The 22,100-nt window shown below is 41.4% G+C and overlaps 1 protein-coding gene across 2 annotated transcripts; it reads left to right on the forward strand.

The window, feature by feature from the left end:
* The first annotated feature begins 1,710 nt into the window (after positions 1-1,710).
* On the forward strand, positions 1,711-20,892 carry pkig (protein kinase (cAMP-dependent, catalytic) inhibitor gamma). Of its 2 annotated transcripts, XM_020459807.2 has the most exons (4): positions 1,711-1,990; positions 18,143-18,206; positions 19,633-19,817; positions 20,238-20,892. In XM_020459807.2, exons 3-4 carry the CDS (start codon positions 19,661-19,663, stop codon positions 20,318-20,320), a joined length of 240 nt encoding a protein of 79 aa, XP_020315396.1. In that variant the 5' UTR covers positions 1,711-1,990; positions 18,143-18,206; positions 19,633-19,660; the 3' UTR covers positions 20,321-20,892. The 2 variants fall into 2 exon arrangements, with proteins under 2 accessions (XP_020315396.1, XP_020315395.1); XM_020459806.2 differs by lacking the exons at positions 1,711-1,990; positions 18,143-18,206 and adding an exon at positions 18,892-19,001.
* The last annotated feature ends 1,208 nt before the right edge of the window (positions 20,893-22,100 follow it).

Here is a 22,100-nt window from a genome sequence, read left to right on the forward strand (position 1 = left end):
GTCGTGGTCAGCTTTTCCGAAAGGGGGGCGGGGCAGGGCCTTATATGCGTCGCGGAAGTTAGAGTAACAATGATCCAAGGTCTTTCCACCCCTGGTTGCGCAATCGATATGCTGATAAAATTTAGGGAGTCTTGTTTTCAGATTAGCCTTGTTAAAATCCCCAGCTACAATGAATGCAGCCTCCGGATAAATCGTTTCCAGTTTGCAGAGAGTTAAATAAAGTTCGTTCAGAGCCATCGATGTGTCTGCTTGGGGGGGGGATATATACGGCTGTGATTATAATCGAAGAGAATTCTCTTGGTAGATAATGCGGTCTACATTTGATTGTGAGGAATTCTAAATCAGGTGAACAGAAGGATTTGAGTTCCTGTATGTTTCTTTCATCACACCATGTCCCGTTGGCCATAAGGCATACGCCCCCGCCCCTCTTCTTACCAGAAAGATGTTTGTTTCTGTCGGCGCGATGCGTGGAGAAACCCGTTGGCTGCACCGCTTCGGATAGCGTCTCTCCGGTGAGCCATGTTTCCGTGAAGCAGAGAACGTTACAGTCTCTGATGTCCCTCTGGAATGCTACCCTTGCTCGGATTTCATCAACCTTGTTGTCAAGAGACTGGACATTGGCAAGAAGAATGCTAGGGAGTGGTGCACGGTGTGCCCGTCTCCGGAGTCTGACCAGAAGACCGCCTCGTTTCACTCTCTTTCGGAGTCGTTTTTTTGGGTCGCTGCATGGAATGCACTCCGTTGTCCTGTTTGTAAGGCAGAACACAGGATCCTGGTCGCGAAAAACATATTCTTGGTCGTACTGATGGTACGACCAAGAATATGGTCGTACCATCATGTGTAGCCTAACGCACGCAATGATGTGCCAAATTGGTAATTTAGTGCATTTGTATTGGGTAAGCATTTGATGATATCCTTGCAGAAAAATGTAATATTAATGTGAATGTCTCCTTCACGATTTGTCCAAATGTACCTGGGGACTTCACACTAAAAGTCTTGAGGTTCAGTCACACTTCAAGTTATCCATCTGAAACGTTGCACATGCACTGCTGCCATCTTGTGGACACTAAGATGCCATCTTGTGGACACTTGTGGACAATTACAACCACTATTACTGTGACCTTTCTCTTGCATTTCAAAGATGGTGGTAAAAAGACACTGGTTGTTTTTTTCTTTGTATTTTCTTCTACCAGATCTATTGTGTTATATTCTCCTACATTCACATTTCCACAAACTTCAAAGTGTTTCCTTTCAAATGGTACCAAGAATACGCATATCCTTGCTTCAGGGCCTGAGCTACAGGCAGTTAGATTTGGGTATGTCATTTAGGCGAAAATTGAAAAAAGGGGGCTATTAAAAAAAAGCTACTTTTGGTAAGATTTAGATATGTGCATACTGGCTATCCTTAGGCAACAACATTTTGAAGGGAAAAAAGTGGACAATTTACATTGTTATTTGCGCCACTATAAGGGCAAAACGCCCTTGTCTATGGGGCAAAATGCCCCCTAAAGATTCGTGTGTAAAATCAATTTCAAACGTTTTATATGTTAAGGAAATATTTTAATCTGAGAGCAGCACTCCATTTATTTCGATCCTGTCAGTATTGACACATGGTCCAACAACGACCATTTTCTCTGCCTACATCTTTCGGTCGTTGTAGGAAAGATCACTAAAAGCATAAATTCCACCGATATCGGGAAACCGGGCCCAGAACAGAACACAATACAATAATACGCCTGAAACACAAGACGGTGTTTGATTGGCTGTGGGGTGGCTAACTCCATTTTGGAAACAGCTGTTTGAGAAGTACCCTTCCCTCATTGTTTCCCTGAGGTTCCCAGAGAAACATCCCGCTTTCGGATACTTTTTTATCACTAATCCAGACCAACGTCCTTATAAGATTTACACTACGTGTTGCAGATGATCCCGGAAACTTAATTGGTGTTTGATCCGATTGTAACAAGTAGATAAGAAAGGCTTGCGAATCAAGGTTAGTAATGTGTATTTTGGTTACAGTATAACACATTGTTGTGAAAATGATTGTAGCTGCACGACCTCGACCGATGTGCTTTTAGACTAAGAGCAATTAGCCTACAATTCTTATGTTGATGCAGGCCGTGTGTTCGTCAAAGTGGCCGGCATTTGGGGATTTGAGGGACGTTTTATTTGTTTCTTTGCTCATTGGAGTTCCTATCTATAGCGGCTATATTATCTGACCCGAAAGTACTGTCGTCTGGTGAAATAGCCTATCAATGCCTATTATTCTCTCAGTATTCTGGGCGATTTATGTACTCGTCCAATATTTCAACATTCGATTCAGTTTTGCGTATTGCGCACCATAATCAGGTAAACACATAAATAAGTTCAGCTTTCAGCACCGATAAACTGATCCTGTACAATGACAGTTTCAAAAGAATGGGCGTTTTCACACTTGGCCCCTATCAGCCAATTTGTTTGAAGTCAGTGCAGTTCGAGTCATGTTTTGTGTGCAGTGTGAACATTCCAAAGGCACTTCGAAAAAAACGTGTACTGTTTTGGGATTTTGGTTGGCGACTGTCAAGGATGCACAGAAATTCCGAAATATATGTGTCGTTTTGATACATTAATACATTCAGATGATTAGTTTGCACTGTGTTCTATATGTTAAGCGAGCTTCATAAACTGTTTATGCGATTGTGGGGTTTGAATAGTGTGAGAAGACGACCACATTATTGGTGAGAGTCACAAAATAGCGTACAAAATAAAGGTAATTGCTATCTGGAATTCCTGGGACCCCATTGAAGTTGACAGTTGAAATGGTTAAGGTAAAGGAACCTAGGAAGAAACCTAGAGGAACCAGGCTCTGAGGGGTGGCCAGTCCTCTTCTGGCTGTGCCGGGTGGAGATTTAGTACATGGGCATTACGGCCAGATTGTTCTTCGAGATGTTCAAACTTTCATACATGGCCAGCAGGGTCAAATAATAAGCGCCATCTATTAGCTTCCAAAATGTAAGTAGGTATATCTAGTTGTCCAATAACACGTTCTGATTTCTGACGGAATGGCCTGTCCTGCATTGAGTGAATGTTGGAAAAAAATATTGGTTCCTTTCAAAGGGGACTCAGACCACAAAATGATGAAGTAAACTGGGAAAAGAGTTGAGTCCTCTTTCAAAGGCAAGGGCAGCATCAATGCAAAGAGAACTGAGTTTTTATTATTTTATTATTATTTTTGTTTACCCCAGAGTTCACTTTAAAGAGGATTGCTATTGGTGTTTTCACATAGTCCTCTTTAAAATAACCATTCTCAACAAATACCCTCTGTTAAGATCATGATCATCACATTTGCATATGCAGTTTACAATTTGCCTTGACAGGGGGATTTCTTGTGAACAGGTACTGCTGTATCTGGTTATCTGTATGAACACATGATTATCATTTGGGTGTGTTGGTGTAAATGGAGATGTTGCCTATTGACCCAGTAGTAGATGAAGGGGGGCCCCAGTAGACCTGGGGTGTATTAATTAGTGCAAACTGTAACCAAAAACAATAATTTCTTAGTGGACAAGTTCACTTCTCGTTTGGTTTCTAGTGGATACACCCTCTGCATGTTTCTTTCTGGTAGAAAAATATAGCCCTCTTGCTTTGGTCAATGTTCCCTCTTGGTCCTGTAGGGATGCCATGTGTATTTGCAGGGTTTTTGTTCCAAGGCCAGCAGCACAATCACTTGATAAACAAGACCATTAGCTGAATCAGATGATATGAACTTGGACAAAAGCCTGCACACACCTTTAAGACCAGGGGTGAAAAGCATGAGTCATTTTCTATCTTTCAGATGAAGTTAAGGCTTCATGGATCAACAATAATGCTAATGTACCTTAAGCCTGTACTGTGTATCTGCAGTAGCACCAGCAGAACCACTCTCTTTCTTTTACAACTCCCACTTCAGCTAATGGATGTCATATCTGTGTGTATGTTGATAGCTGCCAAGGTAACAATAACATTATTAGCCAGGAAAAATTCAGATTGAATCCACTGTAGAGTAGGCCTACTCTGGGCGAGTGTAAAGTACTGTGTGTGTGTTGTGTATGGTTGTTTATCGTTTTGGGTGTGGTGGCCATCACTTTCTTCCCTCAGGAAGTACATTATTTTAGTCTCTGGTGTAAATCTGGTTACGTGGGCGATCTCACGCCAGGATAGGCTTATTTTTGGTGTCTCTGGTTGTTCTGGCAATTCTCACAGAGAAACCTAATTGGGAGGAAGGATGTGTTATGTACTTTTTACATTTGTGTCACAGTGTTTGATAAAATCATGATGAAAGTGGCCATTTTAGACCCTTTTCGAGCTATACATGCAAGACCCTATGATCTGTGAACTGTACATGATATAGACAACATCTTGGTGTCATTATATTCCTTATCGTGTGCTCTCAAATATGGAGTATGTCCAGATTCTTAAATAACATTTTTTCAACATTAAACATTCATATTACTATCTGGAAAAGTACCTTTTTTACAAAATAATCTTTAGACGTGTTACATTTCCATAGTGGGCTCTCAGGTACTATTAAAGATATTCTATGTATAAAATATGTCATACACCACCGGTCAAAAGGTTTTAGAACACCTACTCATTCAAGGGTTTTCCTTAATTTGTACTATTTTCTACATTGTAGAATAATAGTCAAGACATCAAAACTATGAAACAACACATATGAAATCATGTCGTAACCAAAAAAGTGTTAAACAAATCTAAATATATTTGAGATTCTTCAAATAGCCACCCTTTGCCTTGATGACAGCTTTGCACACTTGGCATTCTCTCAACCAGCTTCACCTGGAATGCTTTTCCAACAGTCTAGGAGTTCCCACATATGCTGAGCACTTCTTGGCTGCTTTTCCTTTCCACTTTGCGGTCCGACTCATCCCAAACTATCTCAATTTGGTTGGTCGGGGGATTGTGGAGGCCAGGTCATTTGATGCTGTACTCCATCACTCTCCTTCTTGGACAAATAGCCCTTACATAGCCTGGAGGTGTGTTGGGTCATTGTCCTGTTGAAAAACAAATGATAGTCCCACTAAGCCCAATCCAGTTGGGATGGCGTATTGCTGCAGAATGCTGTGGTGTGCCTTGAATTCAAAAGAAATCACAGACAGTGTCACCAGCAAAGCACCCACACAAAGACATGGCTGGCACCAAAAATCTTCCATTTGGACTCCAGAAAAAAGGACAAATTTCAACCGGTCTAACATCCATTGTTCTTGTTTCTTGGCCCAAGCAAGTCTCTTCTTCTTATTGGTGTCCTTTAGTAGTGGTTTCTTTGCAGCAATTCTACCATGAACGCCTGACTCACATAGTCTCCTCTGAACAGTTGATGTTGAGATGTCTGTTACTTGAACTCTGAAGCATTTCTTTGGGCTGCAATTTCTGAGGCTGGTAACTCTCTAATTAACTTATCGTTTGCTGCAGAGGTAACTCTGGATCCTCCATTCCTGTGGCGATCCTCATGAGAGCGATTGATGGTTTTTGCGACTGCACTTGAAGAAGCTTTCGAAGTCCTTAAAATGTTCCATATTGACTGACCTTCATGTCTTAAAGTAATGATGGACTCTTGTTTCTCTTTGCTTATTTGATCTGTTCTTGCCATAATATGTACTTGGTCTTTTACCATATAGGGCTATCTTCTGTATACCCCCCTACCTTGTCACAACTAGAGGTCGACTTCAAGCTTTCATAACAAATTGGAAATCTGTATGTATATATATATATATATATATATTTTTTTTTACACCTTTATTTAACTAGGCAAGTCAGTTAAGAACACATTCTTATTTTCAATGACGGCCTAGGAACGGTGGGTTAACTGCCTTGTTCAGGGGCAGAACGACAGATTTTTACCTTGTCAGCTCGGGGATTCAATCTTGCAACCTTAGTTAACTAGTCCAACGCTTATAACCACCTGCCTCTCGTTGCACTCCATGAGGAGCCTGCCTGTTACGCGAATGCAGTAAGCCAAGGTAAGTTGCTAGCCAGCATTAAACTTATCTTATAAAAAAACAATCAATCAATCAATCATAATTCATGCCTTTTGCACACATTGTATATAGACCCCCCCTTTGTTTTCTACTGTGTTATTGACTTGTTAATTGTTTACTCCATGTGTAACTCTTTGTTGTATGCTCACACTGCTATGCTTTATCTTGGCCAGGTCACAGTTGCAAATGAGAACTTGTTCTCAACTAGCCTACCTGGTTAAATAAAGGTGAAATAAAAAAAATAAAAAATAATAATCACTAGTTAACTACACATGGTTGATGGTATTACTAGTTTATCTAGCTTGTCCTGTGTTGCATATAATCGATGCGGTGCGTATTCGTGAAAAAGGACTGTCGTTGCTCCAATGTGTACCTAACCATAAACATCAATGCCTTTCTTAAAATCAATACACAAGTATATATTTTTAAACCTGCATATTTAGCTAAAAGAAATCCAGTTTAGCAGGCAATAATTAACAAGGTGAAATTGTGTCACTTCTCTTGCGTTCATTTCATGCAGAGTCAGGGTATATGCAACAGTTTGGGCTGCCTAATTTGCCAGAATATTACGGAATTATGACATAACATTGAAGTTTGTGCAATGTAACAGGAATATTTAGACTTATGGATGCCACCCGTTAGATAAAATATATTAATATAATATATTAATATAATTAATATAATATTTCACTGAAAGAATAAACGTCTTGTTTTCGAGATGATAGTTTCCGGATTTGACCATATTAATGACCTAAGGCTCGTATTTCTGTGTGTTATTATGTTATAATTAAGTCTATGATTTGATAGAGCAGTCTGACAGCGGTGGTAGGCCGCAGCAGGCTCGTAAGCATTCATTCAAACAGCACTTTTGTGTGTTTTGCCAGCAGGTCTTTGCTGTGCTTCAAGCATTGCGCTGTTTGACTTCAAGCCTATCAACTCCTGAGATGAGGCTGGTGTAACCGATGTAAAATGGCTAGCTAGTTAGCGGGGTGCGCGCTAATAGCGTTTCAAACGTCACTTGCTCTGAGACTTGGAGTGGTTGTTCCCCATGCTCTGCATGGGTAACGCTGCTTCGAGGGTGGCTGTTGTCGATGTGTTCCTGGTTCGAGCCCAGGTAGGAGCGAGGAGAGGGATGGAAGCTATACTGTTACACTGGCAATACTAAAGTGCCTATAAGAACATCCAATAGTCAAAGGTTAATGAAATACAAATGGTATAGAGAGAAATAGTCTTATAATAACTACAACCTAAAACTTTTTACCTGGGAATATTGACGACTCATGTTAAAAGGAACCACCAGCTTTCATATGTTCTCATGTTCTGAGCAAGGAACTTAAACGTTAGCTTTCTGACATGGTACATATTGCACTTTTTCTTTCTTCTCCAACACTTTGTTTATGCATTATTTAAACAAAATTGAACATGTTTCATTATTTATTTGAGGCTAAACTTATTTTATTGATGTGTTATATTAAGTTAAAATAAGTGGTCATTCAGTATTGTTGTAATTGTCATTATTACAAATAAAAAATAAATACAAATCGGCCAATTTAATCGGTATCAGCTTTTTTTGGTCCTCCAATAATCGGTATTGGCGTTGAAAAATCATAATCGGTCAACCTCTAGTCAGAACACAACCGATTGGCTCAAACGCATTAAGAAGGAAATAAATTCCACAAATTAACTTTTAACAAGGCCGACCTGTTAATTGAAATGCATTCCAGAAAGACTACCTCATGAAGCTGGTTGAGAGAATACCAAGAGTGTGGAAAGCAGTCAATCAAGGCAAAGGGTGGCTATTTGAAGAATCTCAAATATATTTTGTTTTAACACTTTCTTTTGGTTTCTACATGATTCCATATGTTATCTCATAGTTTTGATGTCTTCACTATTATTCTACAATGTAGGAAATAGTACAAATAAAGAAAAACCCTTGAATGAGTAGGTGTTCTAAAACTTTTGACCGGTAGTGTATGTCATTAACCAATCGCAGCCCTCCTTTTAGTAGTGTACATTCAGCAAATCACCAGCAGAGTTCTCTTTGAATCCATTTTCCCATTCACTGTGTTGGTGGTGCTCATAATTTATTTTACCTTCAAAATGACTAGTGAGCCCTCTCTGAAAATTTGATGGACTTGTAGAGCATATGCTCTGTAGTTAGACCAGGCTGGAGGACATTTGGATGGGTGTCTGTTTTTAGCTCCTTCACTTTCTCATGACCAAATGACTGGCAGGAAGATGAATGTATTTTACTGCACAAAGACATCATAGATACGCGTACACACACCTCGTCTGTAGACCAGACTTAAGATTTGTCAGAATGTGCTTGTTTGCTGCTTCTTAAGTCTCTAACGTAATCGTGGCATTACTTTAGTTAAGTTGAGTCATGATTTTCATATTACACATCACTTTGTGTTTTCAAACTTTTTCAGGAAGTCTAGATGCTAATTGGTTTAGCAAAATAACTACGTAGGCTTAGTCATTAAGAACATGTAAAGGGTTGGTTAGTTAGTGCTAAGCGGGTATGATTGAGGCCCTCTTAGAATAATGCTAATGATTGACTTTTTAAAAACTCATTAACATGACTGGGTAACCTGAGTAAATAACTAGCAACTAAGATTACATTTCTCAATAATCTTCATGTACTACATTAGTAGTTATTATAGTGAAGAGCTGGTTTGATTACTTTTAACAAACTATAATGGTGACCCAAGTTTGCTGGTTCAAGGCTTGCTGCTTACGGGGAATGTTGTGCCTTCACTTCCACCCTCCTCATTCTTTACAAAGCAAATCGAATCACTGGACATCCACATCCTGTTAGATTTGTTGGAGAGGACAAGGCTGCGAGACCTGGTGCAGCTGTGGATATGTTTTAGCCCTGGTAAGTGATTGAGATGTGTTCAGTTTGGTTGGGGAGGACCTTTACTGTAACAGGTGTAGAAAAAAAGCTGCACCCTACTAGTTGTTTTGTGTAGATACCAGTTCAGTCGCTATACACATACATGCATAACAGGGTGTTTTCCAGTATGATCCAATAACAGATTGCCTTATTTGGCCACAACCACAATAATAAACATGCATTCTTTCCTCTCCTCTCTTCCCTCCCCTTGTTTATTCTAAGAAGTAAAGCATGGTGGTCCTGTTCAGTCCCATCCTCTTTTTACTTTTAAGTCTGACGGGGTGGTTTGGAGAAGCCAGGCCATAAACAACTCTAGCAGAGTTGTATGTTAAATATGGGAGCAGAAATATACTTAGTCTGTCACCATGATCCCTTTCTACCACCGTGATAGTGAACAGAGCTAAAGAGACGTCTAAATATTCCCACTCTCTTGACTCCTTCTCAGAGTTATCTGCTTGTCTCGTCTTTGCAATGTCGCCTGTGTTCGGTTTCCCCCAAAAAAACATCTTACGGCTAACATGCTGACCAGACCGCGTGCGCATTTAGATTTTGTCCACCCACACCGGACGCAATCAGGACATACGGGTTGAAATATCAAAACAAACTCTGAACCAATTATATTAATTTGGGGACGGGTCGAAAAGCATTAAGAATATATGGCAATTTAGCTAGCTAGCTTGCTATCGCTAGCTCATTTGTCCTGGGATATTAACATGGGGTTGTTATTTTACCTAAAATGCACAAGGTCCTCTACTCCGACAATTAATCCACAGATAAAACGGCTTCCAGTTGTCTCTCCTTCCTTTAGGCTTCTTCATATTTTGGACTTTATATGGCGGTTGGCCACCAACTTTCGGTGCGTTACCACAACCGACTGGAGTGTGGACCTCCAGGTGTTTTTTTTTTAACCTTTTATTTAACTAGGCAAGTCAGTTAAGAAGAATTTCTTATTTACAATGACGGCCTACACCGGCCAAACCCGAATGACGCGGGGCCAATTGTGCGCCGCCCTATTGGACTCCCAATCACGGCCGGTTATGATACAGCCTGGATTCAAACCAGGGTGTCTGTAGTGAAGTCTCTAGCACTAAGATGCAGTGCCTTAGACCGCTGCGCCACTCGGGAACCTCAGTTCATCTTTCAATTACCCACGTGTGTATGTGCTACTAACAACCAATGAGGAGATGGGAGACGCCGGACTTTTATCGCATTGTGCGTCACAAATAGAAGCAAATTCTATTTTAGTGCCTGGCCATGCAGACGCTCGTGAGCAGTGTGGGTGCAATGATTAAATAATATGTATGTGTGCATTTTATTTTGCAACGCGAGTGGTGTGGTCAGCATGTAAGTTGACCGTTAGAACCTTTCATAGGAGCATCATTAAATCTCAGAGCTGTTTCCCAAAATCATCGGTATTAAAGGGAAATGTCAAAGTGTTTCAACTTCATCTCCAGCATCACCCCGACATCAACATATGTGAAAATGGAGCGTTCCTATGTTTTGTAGTAAAAAAGTGTTTCCAATGACATCGGTCTGCATCCTGTAATTTTAATCAATTATGAGTAGGTATCGCCTGTTAATTGCATACTAATTGCACTACAAAACATAGATGTGCCATTTTCACATACAGTATGTTGATATTCAGGTAGTGCTGGTAATTATGAATATGAAGTTGACAATTTTTTAAAATTTCCCCTTATCGTTTCACTTGAAAATACTCGTAATCTTACGCCTGCCTCAGGCCACTCATAGAACAGCTGTGCGTCATTAGATGCCACTTCATACACAGAAGATCTCTGCTAAACATAGAATCACATTTAGCCTTCTCTCTGTGACCTCTGATAACTTTAGAACGAAGTTGACTACAAACACTCAGTAGCCAATGTCTTTGCAATTTATACAAACAAGCGGCATTTAAAGAGAAGCTTCAAATGAAATCCGATATGACTGCATTAAAATAAACGGTATTGGCCTTTTTCAATCATATTGAAATATATTTCATGTTCAATCACTATTTTGCTACTTGTAGGCTACTGTGTAATTTGTCTCTATATTTTTCATGATGTGTGTAGCCTAACGTGCGCAATGATGTGCCAAATCGGTGATTTTTGTGCATTTTTATTGAGTAAGCATTAGAATAAACCACCTCAATATTTGCAGCCGAAGGTGGCAATATCTCTCTAGGAGCTGATCCGTCATTAGTATTGTGAAATAATTATAATGTTAGGGTAAGTTTTGAATAGAGAAAGCTGATCAGAGAGCAGCACTCTCTTTTCTTTCTGTCCTATCAGTAAGGTAACTTGGGGGAAACTGTCCCCCTGAAGGGAAATGTCTGTTTTCTGACAGAAAAGACATTGCACATGTCACTATTAATATAGTTTGACATTGTTTTTGTCCAAATCATCCTAAAATATCTGTTGATTGTGTAACTCAATGTTACTTAGATGATTTGTACATGATTTGGAAAACACCTATACATGTGCATTCAGCTTAAAGTAACAAATGGGATTATTGGTAAATGTTCGTAAAAAAAAAAAAATGTCATTCTCAACTTTACTCTTGCACATGTTCAGCATTGTTAGGTAGGCCATATCATATTTCATTTGGTGGAAACAGATCTGTGTTTGTTTAGCTGGCTTAGAAAGATAGCACGATGACATTTACTCTAAAGAAAAGCAGCACAAATTGTACTTTGTCACGGTTGTTTTAGTCACTGTTGTTTTTAGGAACATTTCTTCAGGAGAACTTCAGAGCTTTTTTTCTATTTCATATCAGAAACATTATCTTCTCCAGTGAGTTTCTGACCGCATCCAAAATGGCACCCTATTTCCCATATAGTGCACTACTACACGACCAGAGCCGTATGTGGAATAGATTGCCATTTCAGAAGCACCCCTGTGCCTCACCATATGGGTGTCCTAACTCGTTAGCTTTTTCCTATAAACTCATTCTGCAACAGAAAAGAGGAGAGTGTAAGTGATTGTGCCTTTGCTTATCCTCCCAGTCTGTCTCAAAAGTACATTAAAAATGTTTTAATCCCCATTAAACATTTTGATTTACGATGGTAAATCGATGGTGATTTAGCAGCATGGGGAGGGAGACCAGTTCCAATATGTATGCGGCTTTTCTATGACGTCCAGAGATGAGTGAGTTCTTTGGACTGTTAACATCAGCAGTCTTCTTCTAAAGCTGTTAACACCTGCTTCTGACTCAGCCTCAGCTGTGATTTGTGGCTGTCCTCCACACGCACACTCGGACTGGGGAAGCCCCTTGCCCTATAGGTCTGGCAGGCCATGTTGCTACAGTACACTTAATAGAGCTCGCCAGCTTGTAGTCCTAAAAAAACTGAAGTAAGTTAGTATTTTCTACCTCTGGTTCGTTGGCTATTCCTGTGGGGGAAATTAATGGGGAAAAGAATAGTGTTTTGGGATATACGCCGAAAATAAGGTCTGAGTCTTAGATCAGGCTTAGATCAGGCTTAGATCTTGTATGTTTTGTTCTATGAGATATCAGTCAGTTAACATGAACTTTTTATGAATTATGAAGCCTTTATGTGCTCAAGCTATTTACTAATTAGTCGCTAACGGCCAGAGATATGGAACAAAAACATTAGTCGCGTAATTTTTCACGTAACAACGCGGACCACGCAAACTAGTCTACGCTACACTAGTCTGACAAAAAGCTAGTTAGTTTAGTTAGCTTTCTGCTTACCAGCTTGAACGAAAACGCAACGATAGTATGTTGATTTACTCCAGGCTGCAACCATATCTCTTCAGGGGGAAGGTGCTCGTTTTTATCGCTTCCTGAACAATGTTGTCCAGAGGAGACATTGGGTCCGTCTGATAAGGCAAGCGACGCCTGTTAGCTAGACGTGAAAGGCATGCAACCAGAATTATAGTTTTATTGTTTAAATGTTAGCACATCGTTAGCGTTTTAATTGTTTGGCTGACGTTAGCCGATAAAGATTATTTTATAGAACACAACTTATAAGATCTCCTCAGCCTGTGTTTACCACAGGCTTTATTTTAGTCATTTAACCAAAACACCCATTCATTTCCCCATAGGCTTTGGACACTGAGCCAGGGTGGAGTTAGCCTCGGTTAGTGCCTACAAAAATACGCCATTACTATTGTTCTCTGATCTGACGTGTCTGGCTGACAGAGTGGAGCAGGGTTATAGGGTAATCTACACACGTATCCCTCTAATGTATTCTGGAGAAGAGAATAGAAAAGCTTATTTAATTGTACAGCTCCTTTCTCCTCTATTTCCACTCAAGGACGACATTCATTCACCAGAGGTACTATACACTTTCTGCTTTTGTGCTGCTTTGCCCTCAAGATGGAAGTCACTTTATTCCATTGTGGTCATGTGGTGTGGTTGCATTGTGAGAAGACCAACCATTATGTATCTCCACGGGCCCTACATTGTTATAATGCATTAAGCCTGTGGTCCACAGGCACTGATATTGACCTAGCTTTCGGTAGTCTGTAACACACTGAACTAGGCCAACATAGAGAACAGAATGGCCTACTGTAAAGAATGTATTCTACCTGTATTGTGAGACTATTTTATTCTTGTTCATGACCTTATCTTTGCCTTCTGGTTTTGGGCATCAAGGAGGATTCTGAAATGCCTTGAAGAACCTATGAAGCAAGATTAATATTACACTTTGTGTTAGTTTGACATCCTCAGGATCTTTGGCCTACTAGGATTTTAAAAGATTCAAAAGGCTGTTTAGATGTTAATTAATGTATGAGTTTCCAGGTAGTCAAAATTCCATAACGCGAGTGGATGTCAGGCCTGCCATTGGTGTGTTACAGTAGATTATATTGATTTTTATTCAGTGGGCCTGGGAGCAGCAAGTTTTTCTGGGAAGCTGTGTTAGTTGATTAGGCGCCTTGAGAATATGTGGAAGTTATGAAGGACTTCCTGAGATGTGGTGAGTCATGTGAGGGACGACGGGTGAAGCCCCAGTGATGTCATCCTCCAGCTGAAGTACCTAAAGCATAATGGTTGTGTTGTTTCAAACAGTCCCTTTGAAACAGTAAATTACCAGCGGAACTTGTCCAATAAGATCAAAGATTTTGTTTACTGTTGCAAAATGTTTTGCTACAGCATGCGCTACTGAACACGAACCAGGCTGCCCACTAGGACTCCACATCCCCTGGGTCTCCTTGTCACTGTTACTCCCTCAGAGCAATGCTCAGCTCACCCCACCACTTATTGCCAACACACAATGATCCAAATGATCGTTCAAGAAATGCTAATTGGATATTTCCAATCAACATGGTTTCTTCAGCATCAAAAGAGGGAGAAAACAGATTGCATTAAGTAGTGTGTTATCCCTTAATGATAGGCTAGGTCTGTAGCTATGGGAACGATTTGGCTAGATTTACATAGGGATTTACATAGTGCGCCACAGGGAGCAATGAGGGCAACTGCAGTTGTGAGGTTCTGAAAAAGCCCTTAGTTACTCTTCTAAATTAAACTTGGCAAAGATGTTGGAGCCTAAGCCTCCCTGTGTCAGTCAGGGAATTTGTTACTTCACAAACGCAAACTGCTGCAAGTTCTCCCTCAACTCACACCAGGCTATCTTTCTGATTTAACTTTTATACTTCTCACTACTACCAGGGGAAATTAAGTACTCACACCAAAGTCCGGCGGCCTCATAAAAAGAGGAAGGATATACAGAGCACATACTCGCCACCAGTTTTCAATAGACACTGTTTTATTGATTTGATTTATTTAAGAAACGGAAGCGCTGTGTAGAACAACAATGATAACCCTGTTGCTGGAGGAAATACTACAACTCCGTGTTGTGGAATGTGCTGGTAGTCAACACAGGCAGGCAGTAGCTGCTGACGGAATGAGAACAGCCAGCACCCAGACTCCCAGTGTCTCGGTGAAGCCCTGGCTCCGAGGAGGGGAAGGAGAGAGCCTCGATGGACTGCTGTCGGCTTTACACACACTGAGTTTGGAGTTCTAAAACTGGAGTTTGTGGTGCAGTGGTTAAGGGCGCTGTACTGCAGCGCCAGCTGTGCCACCAGAGACTCTGGGTTCACGCCCAGGCTCTGTCGTAACCGGCCGTGACCGGGAGGTCCGTGGGGGTTATGGAGGGCATGGCCGGTAGGGATATCCTTGTCTCATCACGCACCAGCGACTCCTGTGGCGGGCCGGGCGCAGTGCGCGCTAACCAAGGTTGCCAGGTACACAGTGTTTCCTCCGACACATTGGTGCGGCTGGCTTCCGGGTTGGATGCGCGCTGTGTTAAGAAGCAGTGTGGCTTGTTTGGGTTGTGTATCGGAGGACTCATGACTTTCAACCTTTGTCTCTCCCGAGCCTGTACGGGAGTTGTAGCGAGGAGGCAAGATAGTAGCTACTAAAAACAATTGGATACCATGAAATTGGGGAGAATAAGGGGTCAAATTCAAAAAATTGTTTAAATAAATCAGATTATTTTTGGTAAATTGTAGAACTTTACTATCTTTTTCTGTCTGAAAATTCTGAATGAATGTGGCATATGGGTTGATTATAAAGGCTTTTTGGTGTTTGGCTGGACTTGGCATTCCTGTTTTAACAGGAATATTAGGGAAGTTGAGTGTCCTACTCAGGTTTCCTATGGTTTCTCATCCCAATATCAGCAAAGCATACCCTTTGTTCTGCTATTTAAAAGTGAAGGGCTCTTGTTTTGATCATTGTTATAGTCTAGCTAACATGTTTAGCCTATAATAACCTTAATTTGTTTTTCTCCATTACTCTAGCTTAAATATAATGAACAGATCCCCAAAGCAACCAGGCAGGAGCTAAGAATAGTCACAGAAGATTAGCTTGTTGCTATGAGAGAGTTGGATTAAGTCATGTGTAGCCTAGGCCTTCTCCCCTCTACTCAATAAATGCAGTGAAATAGTTGCCAGACTTCAAATTGGGCAGGAGACTGCCCTAATGGGGTTTAGAAGACAGCAAGGCGGCTTTCTTTGTGCAGGTTATTGCAGGTAATGTAGAGTTTATTACAGTGATCAGGCTTAAAAGGCTCCGGTGTGATTGGACCAGCATCTCTCCCTAATGGCCAGTGAAAGCACTATGGTCATTCTGCTGACTCATATCCATTCGGTTCCCTGGCTGATCTCACAGGCTACAAAAACATCTGCTAAATATGTGTATGTGACCAATACAATGTCATTTAATTTGTTGATGATTATTGGTGCATGTGTGTGGTGGTGGTCCTATTACATCATGTTGTCTTGTCGGTGATGTTCATATACTGTAAACAAAGCCTTTTATTCAATCAAGAGCCTTCTCTCGCTCCAGCCTGGTTTCAAAGACGTAGCATAGTAAACGTAAACCCAGGCCACTCAGACTGTATGTTACGTTTGGTAAGGGAAAAGGGGAGTACCTAGTCAGTTGTACAACTGAATGCCTTCAACTGAAATGTGTCTTGCGTTTAACCGAATCCCTTTGAATCGGAGAGGTGCAGGGGGCTGCCTTGATCGACATCCACGGCGCCCGGGGAACAGTGGGTTAACTGCCTTGCTCGGGTGCAGAATGACAGATTTTGGCCTTGTCAGCTCGGGGATTCAACTAAGGTTACTTAAGGCCAAAACGAAAGTACGGTTGGTTGGCGGTATAACGCCAACATCTAGCAACCCAAACATTGCGTGTTCAAATCTCGTCACAAACAACTTTAGCATTTTGTCTAATTAGCAACTTTGCAACAACTTCATCTTACTTTTTTAGTTACGTCGCAACTACTTAGCGTGTTAGCTAACTCTTCCCGTAACCTTAACCCTTTTACCTAACTCCTAATCTTAACCCCTAACCCAGCTAATGTTCGCCACCTAGCTAACAGCTTTAGCCACAACAAATCGGAATTCGTAACATATTATACGTTTAGCAAGTTTTGTAACATATTGTACAAATTGCAATTCGTAACAAATACCATACGAAATGAACATCCACAAATTAATATATGCCATGCAAAATGTAACGTATACCAATTAGTCTCTCGGCTTTACGTTTACTATGTTACATCTACCCCTGATTCCAGGTTGCTCTCTCCCCCTCTCTCACAAATTCAACTAGTGATGTATTGTAAATGGAGCCAATGAAAGCTCCGCCTCTTGTTCCGAGAATCATAGCTTCCTCAGAGATTCACAGAACATTGCAAACACACATTAGTGTCTTGCAGTAGAGCGAGCACTGAGCTAAACTAACAGATCACACTGACTGGTACTGCACTCTACAGTAGTCGTTTCCCGTAGAGAGTTGAGGTGTTTTGTCTGGGCTGAAAGCACACATTTGACCTCTGGTAATGTTAAAAGCTGCAGCTGGGTACAGTTTCCTCTCCTCCCCTGCTCTACCCTTTCAGGACATAAAGAGAGCCCTTTAGGCTAATGTATTGAGTTACCATTGACTTTTAAACTGTGGCACTGGGAAAACAAACTTTTAAGCCATAGACTACAGTAAAAGTGAAGTGGCGAACTGAGGTAGAACTTGGTTACAGTAACAAACTGCTTGCCTCAAGCAGACAGTACCATGCATTATAATAACACGTCTATGTATACTCTATGTAGATTATACACACACACACACACACACACACACACACACACACAGTAGTTTCAATGAGATGCTGCAGCCTTCTTAAGCCTCCACAGCAGCGTTGGAACAGAGCAGAGTAAACGTGCTAAAGGGCAGAACATCCCTCCATGGAAACCAGCTTGTTAATGATCGTGTGTGTGTGAGGCTGAAAAGCAGCATGTGTGGGTAAGTCCTCATGAGACCACAAAAATGGCAATTAGATAAGGTCCCAAACACTGTTGCGAGGCAGACAACAACGGAACATCTTTCACCGAGAAAGTGCTGCATTAGCAAGTTTTCTAATGTTGATCTAAGGTACATTTTAAATACAATTTCTGTCTGCAGAGAAAATAGATTAGAGGAGGTATTTAGTTTAATTTTTTGATGTTTTTTGTGAGAAGCATGGTCATGGTACTAGCTGATGGGTAGATGATGAGTGCTCTGGATCAGCCCAGGGAAGCCCTACACTCAGTGACATTTCCTGGGGTGCTGTCCTCTCCTGGAGGGGAGGACAGATAAAACCTTTCAGACCATGACAATTTGACTAATAAGGTCACCGGTCCACCCATCACAGAGTGTTGACTTGAATGCAAATGTCTGTTCTAGTAATCTAATTCTATTCGTCTCTCTCTCTCTCTCTCTCTCTCCCCTGCAGCTCATTCCTCTTTTTTCAAGCAGCAGAGACACAGCTGCCCTTGCCCCATACCGACGGACACTGGGTAATTATAATATTTATAATATCTGTAGAGAGGAAGCCGTTCTGAATGAGTTCCTCTGAGTGATACTAAAGGAATGTGAGTGGAGTGTTTGACAACCACCCGACCCAGGGTTACTGTGTCACTGCTAAAATGGAATGAGAGAAGGCTGTTCCTGACAACTTAGTTTTTCTCCGGGAATTCTTCAGGGTTCAATGTTTTGTTGAATCGTTTGACACGTTGTTGTTGTTTTTTGGCAGGCAAAGTTGCTTATTTGTGGCGACCTGACCTTGACTATCAAACTATGTAGAACTTTGTTATGCTCGAGATTGACATTCAGTTCTCTTATCAACTCTTTGTAATGCTGGTTTGAGTGCCACTACGAGGCTCTTGACCATAGGCCAACCATGGCTGATTCTTAATGGTGGTTGGAGGAGGAGGGAAGTGTGGGAGTAGGATAGGTCCACTCGTCCAGCTGCCTGTAATTGTCCGACACACCGGGCCAACAAATTCATTGCTTGTCGACCACATTTTTTTTGCTACATGTCACAGTTGTTTCAAACAATGGTGAGTGCAGCGTTCAGTCTGGTTTAACCAGCTCATAGATTCAGTCTCCCATCTCTTTTCCAGAGGAAAGGCCCTTACTTTGAAAAGTAGATGATTGTCTTTTCTTTCTGGAGCAGCTTATTTTCTCCTCCACCCTCCTTTTCTCCTAGGAACCACCAGTTGTACAGTGTTGTAGTCCCTGGCAGGATCCATGACCCAATTTAATATGGGCTAAGAAGAAAAAGACCGAGCAGGGAGGAATCGATAGCTAATGTGAGCTAGGCTCAATACGCTCTTTACTTGAACTCATTATTTTCTTTTTTTTCTCTCCCCCGGCCAGCCTCCGCCCTTTTTGAATGGCTTTATAAGCACAGTCAGACACTTTGGTTCATATTGATCACTTCTTGTGTTTTTACTTCAATAAAAGCTCCTTATTTCCTATAAAGAGGAACTTCCTGCAAGCTTGCATTGTTTGTGTGAGTAGTTTTTAGACGGCCGAAGTGAGTGATGGGCTTGAAGGGTTGAGTCCCAGATCAGCACTCCTGTTTTTTTTGTTTTTGTAATTAGGTTGGTGAGTTAACACTGACACCAGCTCCATTAGCCCCTGTGCAGAAATACAAAATGGCAATAATGAACTCCTTCACTGTTGCTACAGAATGGCACAGACCTGTATGGCTCAACATTGACAGAGTCATACCCCTCAGACTAGTGTGTCAACCAGAACCAAACTGTTTATTTTCCGTTTTTACACAGTTCCAGCTGCTATGGTGGATGCATAACCAGGCTACTACCGTGTTTGGTGACGGTATTAGGACTTTGAAAAGCCCAAGTGTGCATTGATGTCCTTTGCATCATCTGTGTTCTCTCTCTCTCATTCCCACTTTCTCCATCCCTCTCTCTGCAGGTGTAATGAGGTTTCTGGTCATGGACAGATGATGGATGTGGAGACAACAACGTCGTACTCTGACTTCATCAATTGTGATCGTACAGGCCGCAGGAACGCAGTACCTGACATCCAGGGACAGGGGGCAGCAGCCAGCACCAGTGAATTAACCAAAGGCATGGAAGGGATGGACCTGAAGGCTGCAGGTGAGCGTATATGCTATATAACCAGGAGGTGTCTTTATGGTTTATGATTTTATTAGGATCCCCGTTAGCCGACGCCAATGGCGACAGCTAGTCTTCCTGGGGTCCAACATATAATGAAAAATACATTAGACAAAAATACTTTACAATTGACATACCTGTAAAACATGGACATAGATATTAGACTTATACAGTGCATTCGGAAAGTATTCAGACCTCTTCCCCTTTTCCACATTTTGTTACGTTACAGCCTTATTCTAAAATTGCAATACCCCATAATGACAAAAACAGTTTTTTTGAATTTTTTGCACATTTATTATGAATAAAAAAAAAACGATACCTTATTTGCTGTTCACTTGCGCCGTATGAAACAGTTTATGTGGAAAAATATCCTTTGTGGACCATGTTTCCTCTGTATTTCAGAAGGAGAGACTGGTGCATCACCAGCCCCTGAGGGTGAAGGGTCAACCAGCCAAGAGGCCCAGGGAGTCAAAGGCCCATCGTAAACCACCTCACAGGAGAGGAGAGAGGGACACAGACAGGAAGGGACAGCAGGAGACACAGAGAGAGGGGATCTACTGGTTGTCCTGCCTGCCTGAATCCTACTCCTCAACAGCGATGACATAATCTCTCACTGTGTAGCTCTGATGGAGCTTTGCTGGTCCAGTTGCATGATACTTCTTCTCCTTTATCAATTGGCATTGTGGGAAATGGAGTTGACAGAACTTGACAGTTGACAAGTAGGACTACATCTGATCCTGGCCTATAGTTGCTGCTGGAATACAGTGGTAAAGGAAATGTTCTCATATCACTATGAGAAAACACAGAACTTTGGACCGAACTCCCATCAAGAAGAAGAGCTATACAGAATCTATAATCATTTGTTACTCCTTTTGTTATGTGTATGTTTGTGGCCCAGTTAAAAATGTTCCTTAGTTTATACTTTCTTTTACAAGAACACATGAAGTTGCAATTACAATGTACTGTAATGGAGGTCATATTTATTTCAAATGGTTCTCTGATATCTTTGTAATTGGAATTTCTTTGTGCAATAAAATGTGTAGTAAGTGCTAGGCTATATGGAATTGTTTGAACAAAAAAAATGTAATTTGTCTTTACTGCTATTAGCCCATACAAACTCATTGAATTACAGATTCACTCCAAGGAACAACAGAACAAACTTCCTTTAGATTTTTTTGGGGGGACTGAAGTGCCTATCCTATATCTGAGAGAAATTAAATATATATTTTTAAATATATTTTTTTACATTGTATTTAACCCCTTATTCTGGGCACTAAACAGTCTCCATATATACTTCCATTCATTTTTTTCAACTGGTACTTAGGGACCTTCAGACAAGTCTTGTGTGCATCCTAGAACAAAACAACCGACATGTTCGTGAGAGTCTCACCTTTTCACAGAGGGGTCATATTGGTGTGTAGCCCAAACAGTTCTGACGCTACAGACAGAAGTTGGCAGATCAGCTGTACTGAATTCAGACGAGTCCCAAGACGCTTGTGGGGGTCGTAGAGCAAAACGGAGAACCCCATCTTGTTCATGAGTCTCATCTTTCCATAGAAGGGTCATAATAGTTTTGCAGCACCGCCACCTTTCACTGCAGATGCGGAAGTGTGACATTGGCGGATGCGGTGGATTGAAACACATCCAATGCAACAAAAAAAAACTGATGTATTACTTGACCAAAAGTATGTGGACACCTACTCCTCGAACATCTCATTCCAAAATCATGGGCATTAATATGGATTTGGTCCCCCCCCTTTGCCGCTATAACAGTCTCCACTTTTATGGGGAGGCTTTCCACTAGATGTTGGAAAATTGCTGCGAGGACTTGCTTCCACTCAGTCACGAGTATTAGTGAGGTTGGGTGATTAAGCCTGGCTCGCAGTCAGCCTTCCAATTCATCCCAAAGGTGTTCGATGGGGTTGAGGTCAGGCCTCTGTGCAGGCCAGTCAAGTTCTTCAACACCGATCTCGACAAAGCATTTCTGTTGGAACCTCGTTGTGCACGGGGAAATTGTCATGCTGAAACAGGAAATTGCCATCCCCAAACTTTTACCACAGAATGCTGTAGCATTAAAATGTCCCTTCACGGGAACTAAGGGGCCGAGCCTGAACCATGAAAAAGCCCCAGGCCATTATTCCTCCTACACCTAACTTTACAGTTGGCACTATGCATTGGAGCAGGTAGCGTTCTCCTGGCATCCGCCAAACCCAGATTTCTCCGTCGGACAGATGGTGAAGCGTGATTCATCACTCCAGAGAATGC

This window comes from Oncorhynchus kisutch, linkage group LG24, assembly GCF_002021735.2.
Source record: "Oncorhynchus kisutch isolate 150728-3 linkage group LG24, Okis_V2, whole genome shotgun sequence".
In the NCBI taxonomy this organism is placed as follows: Eukaryota; Metazoa; Chordata; class Actinopteri; order Salmoniformes; family Salmonidae; genus Oncorhynchus; species Oncorhynchus kisutch.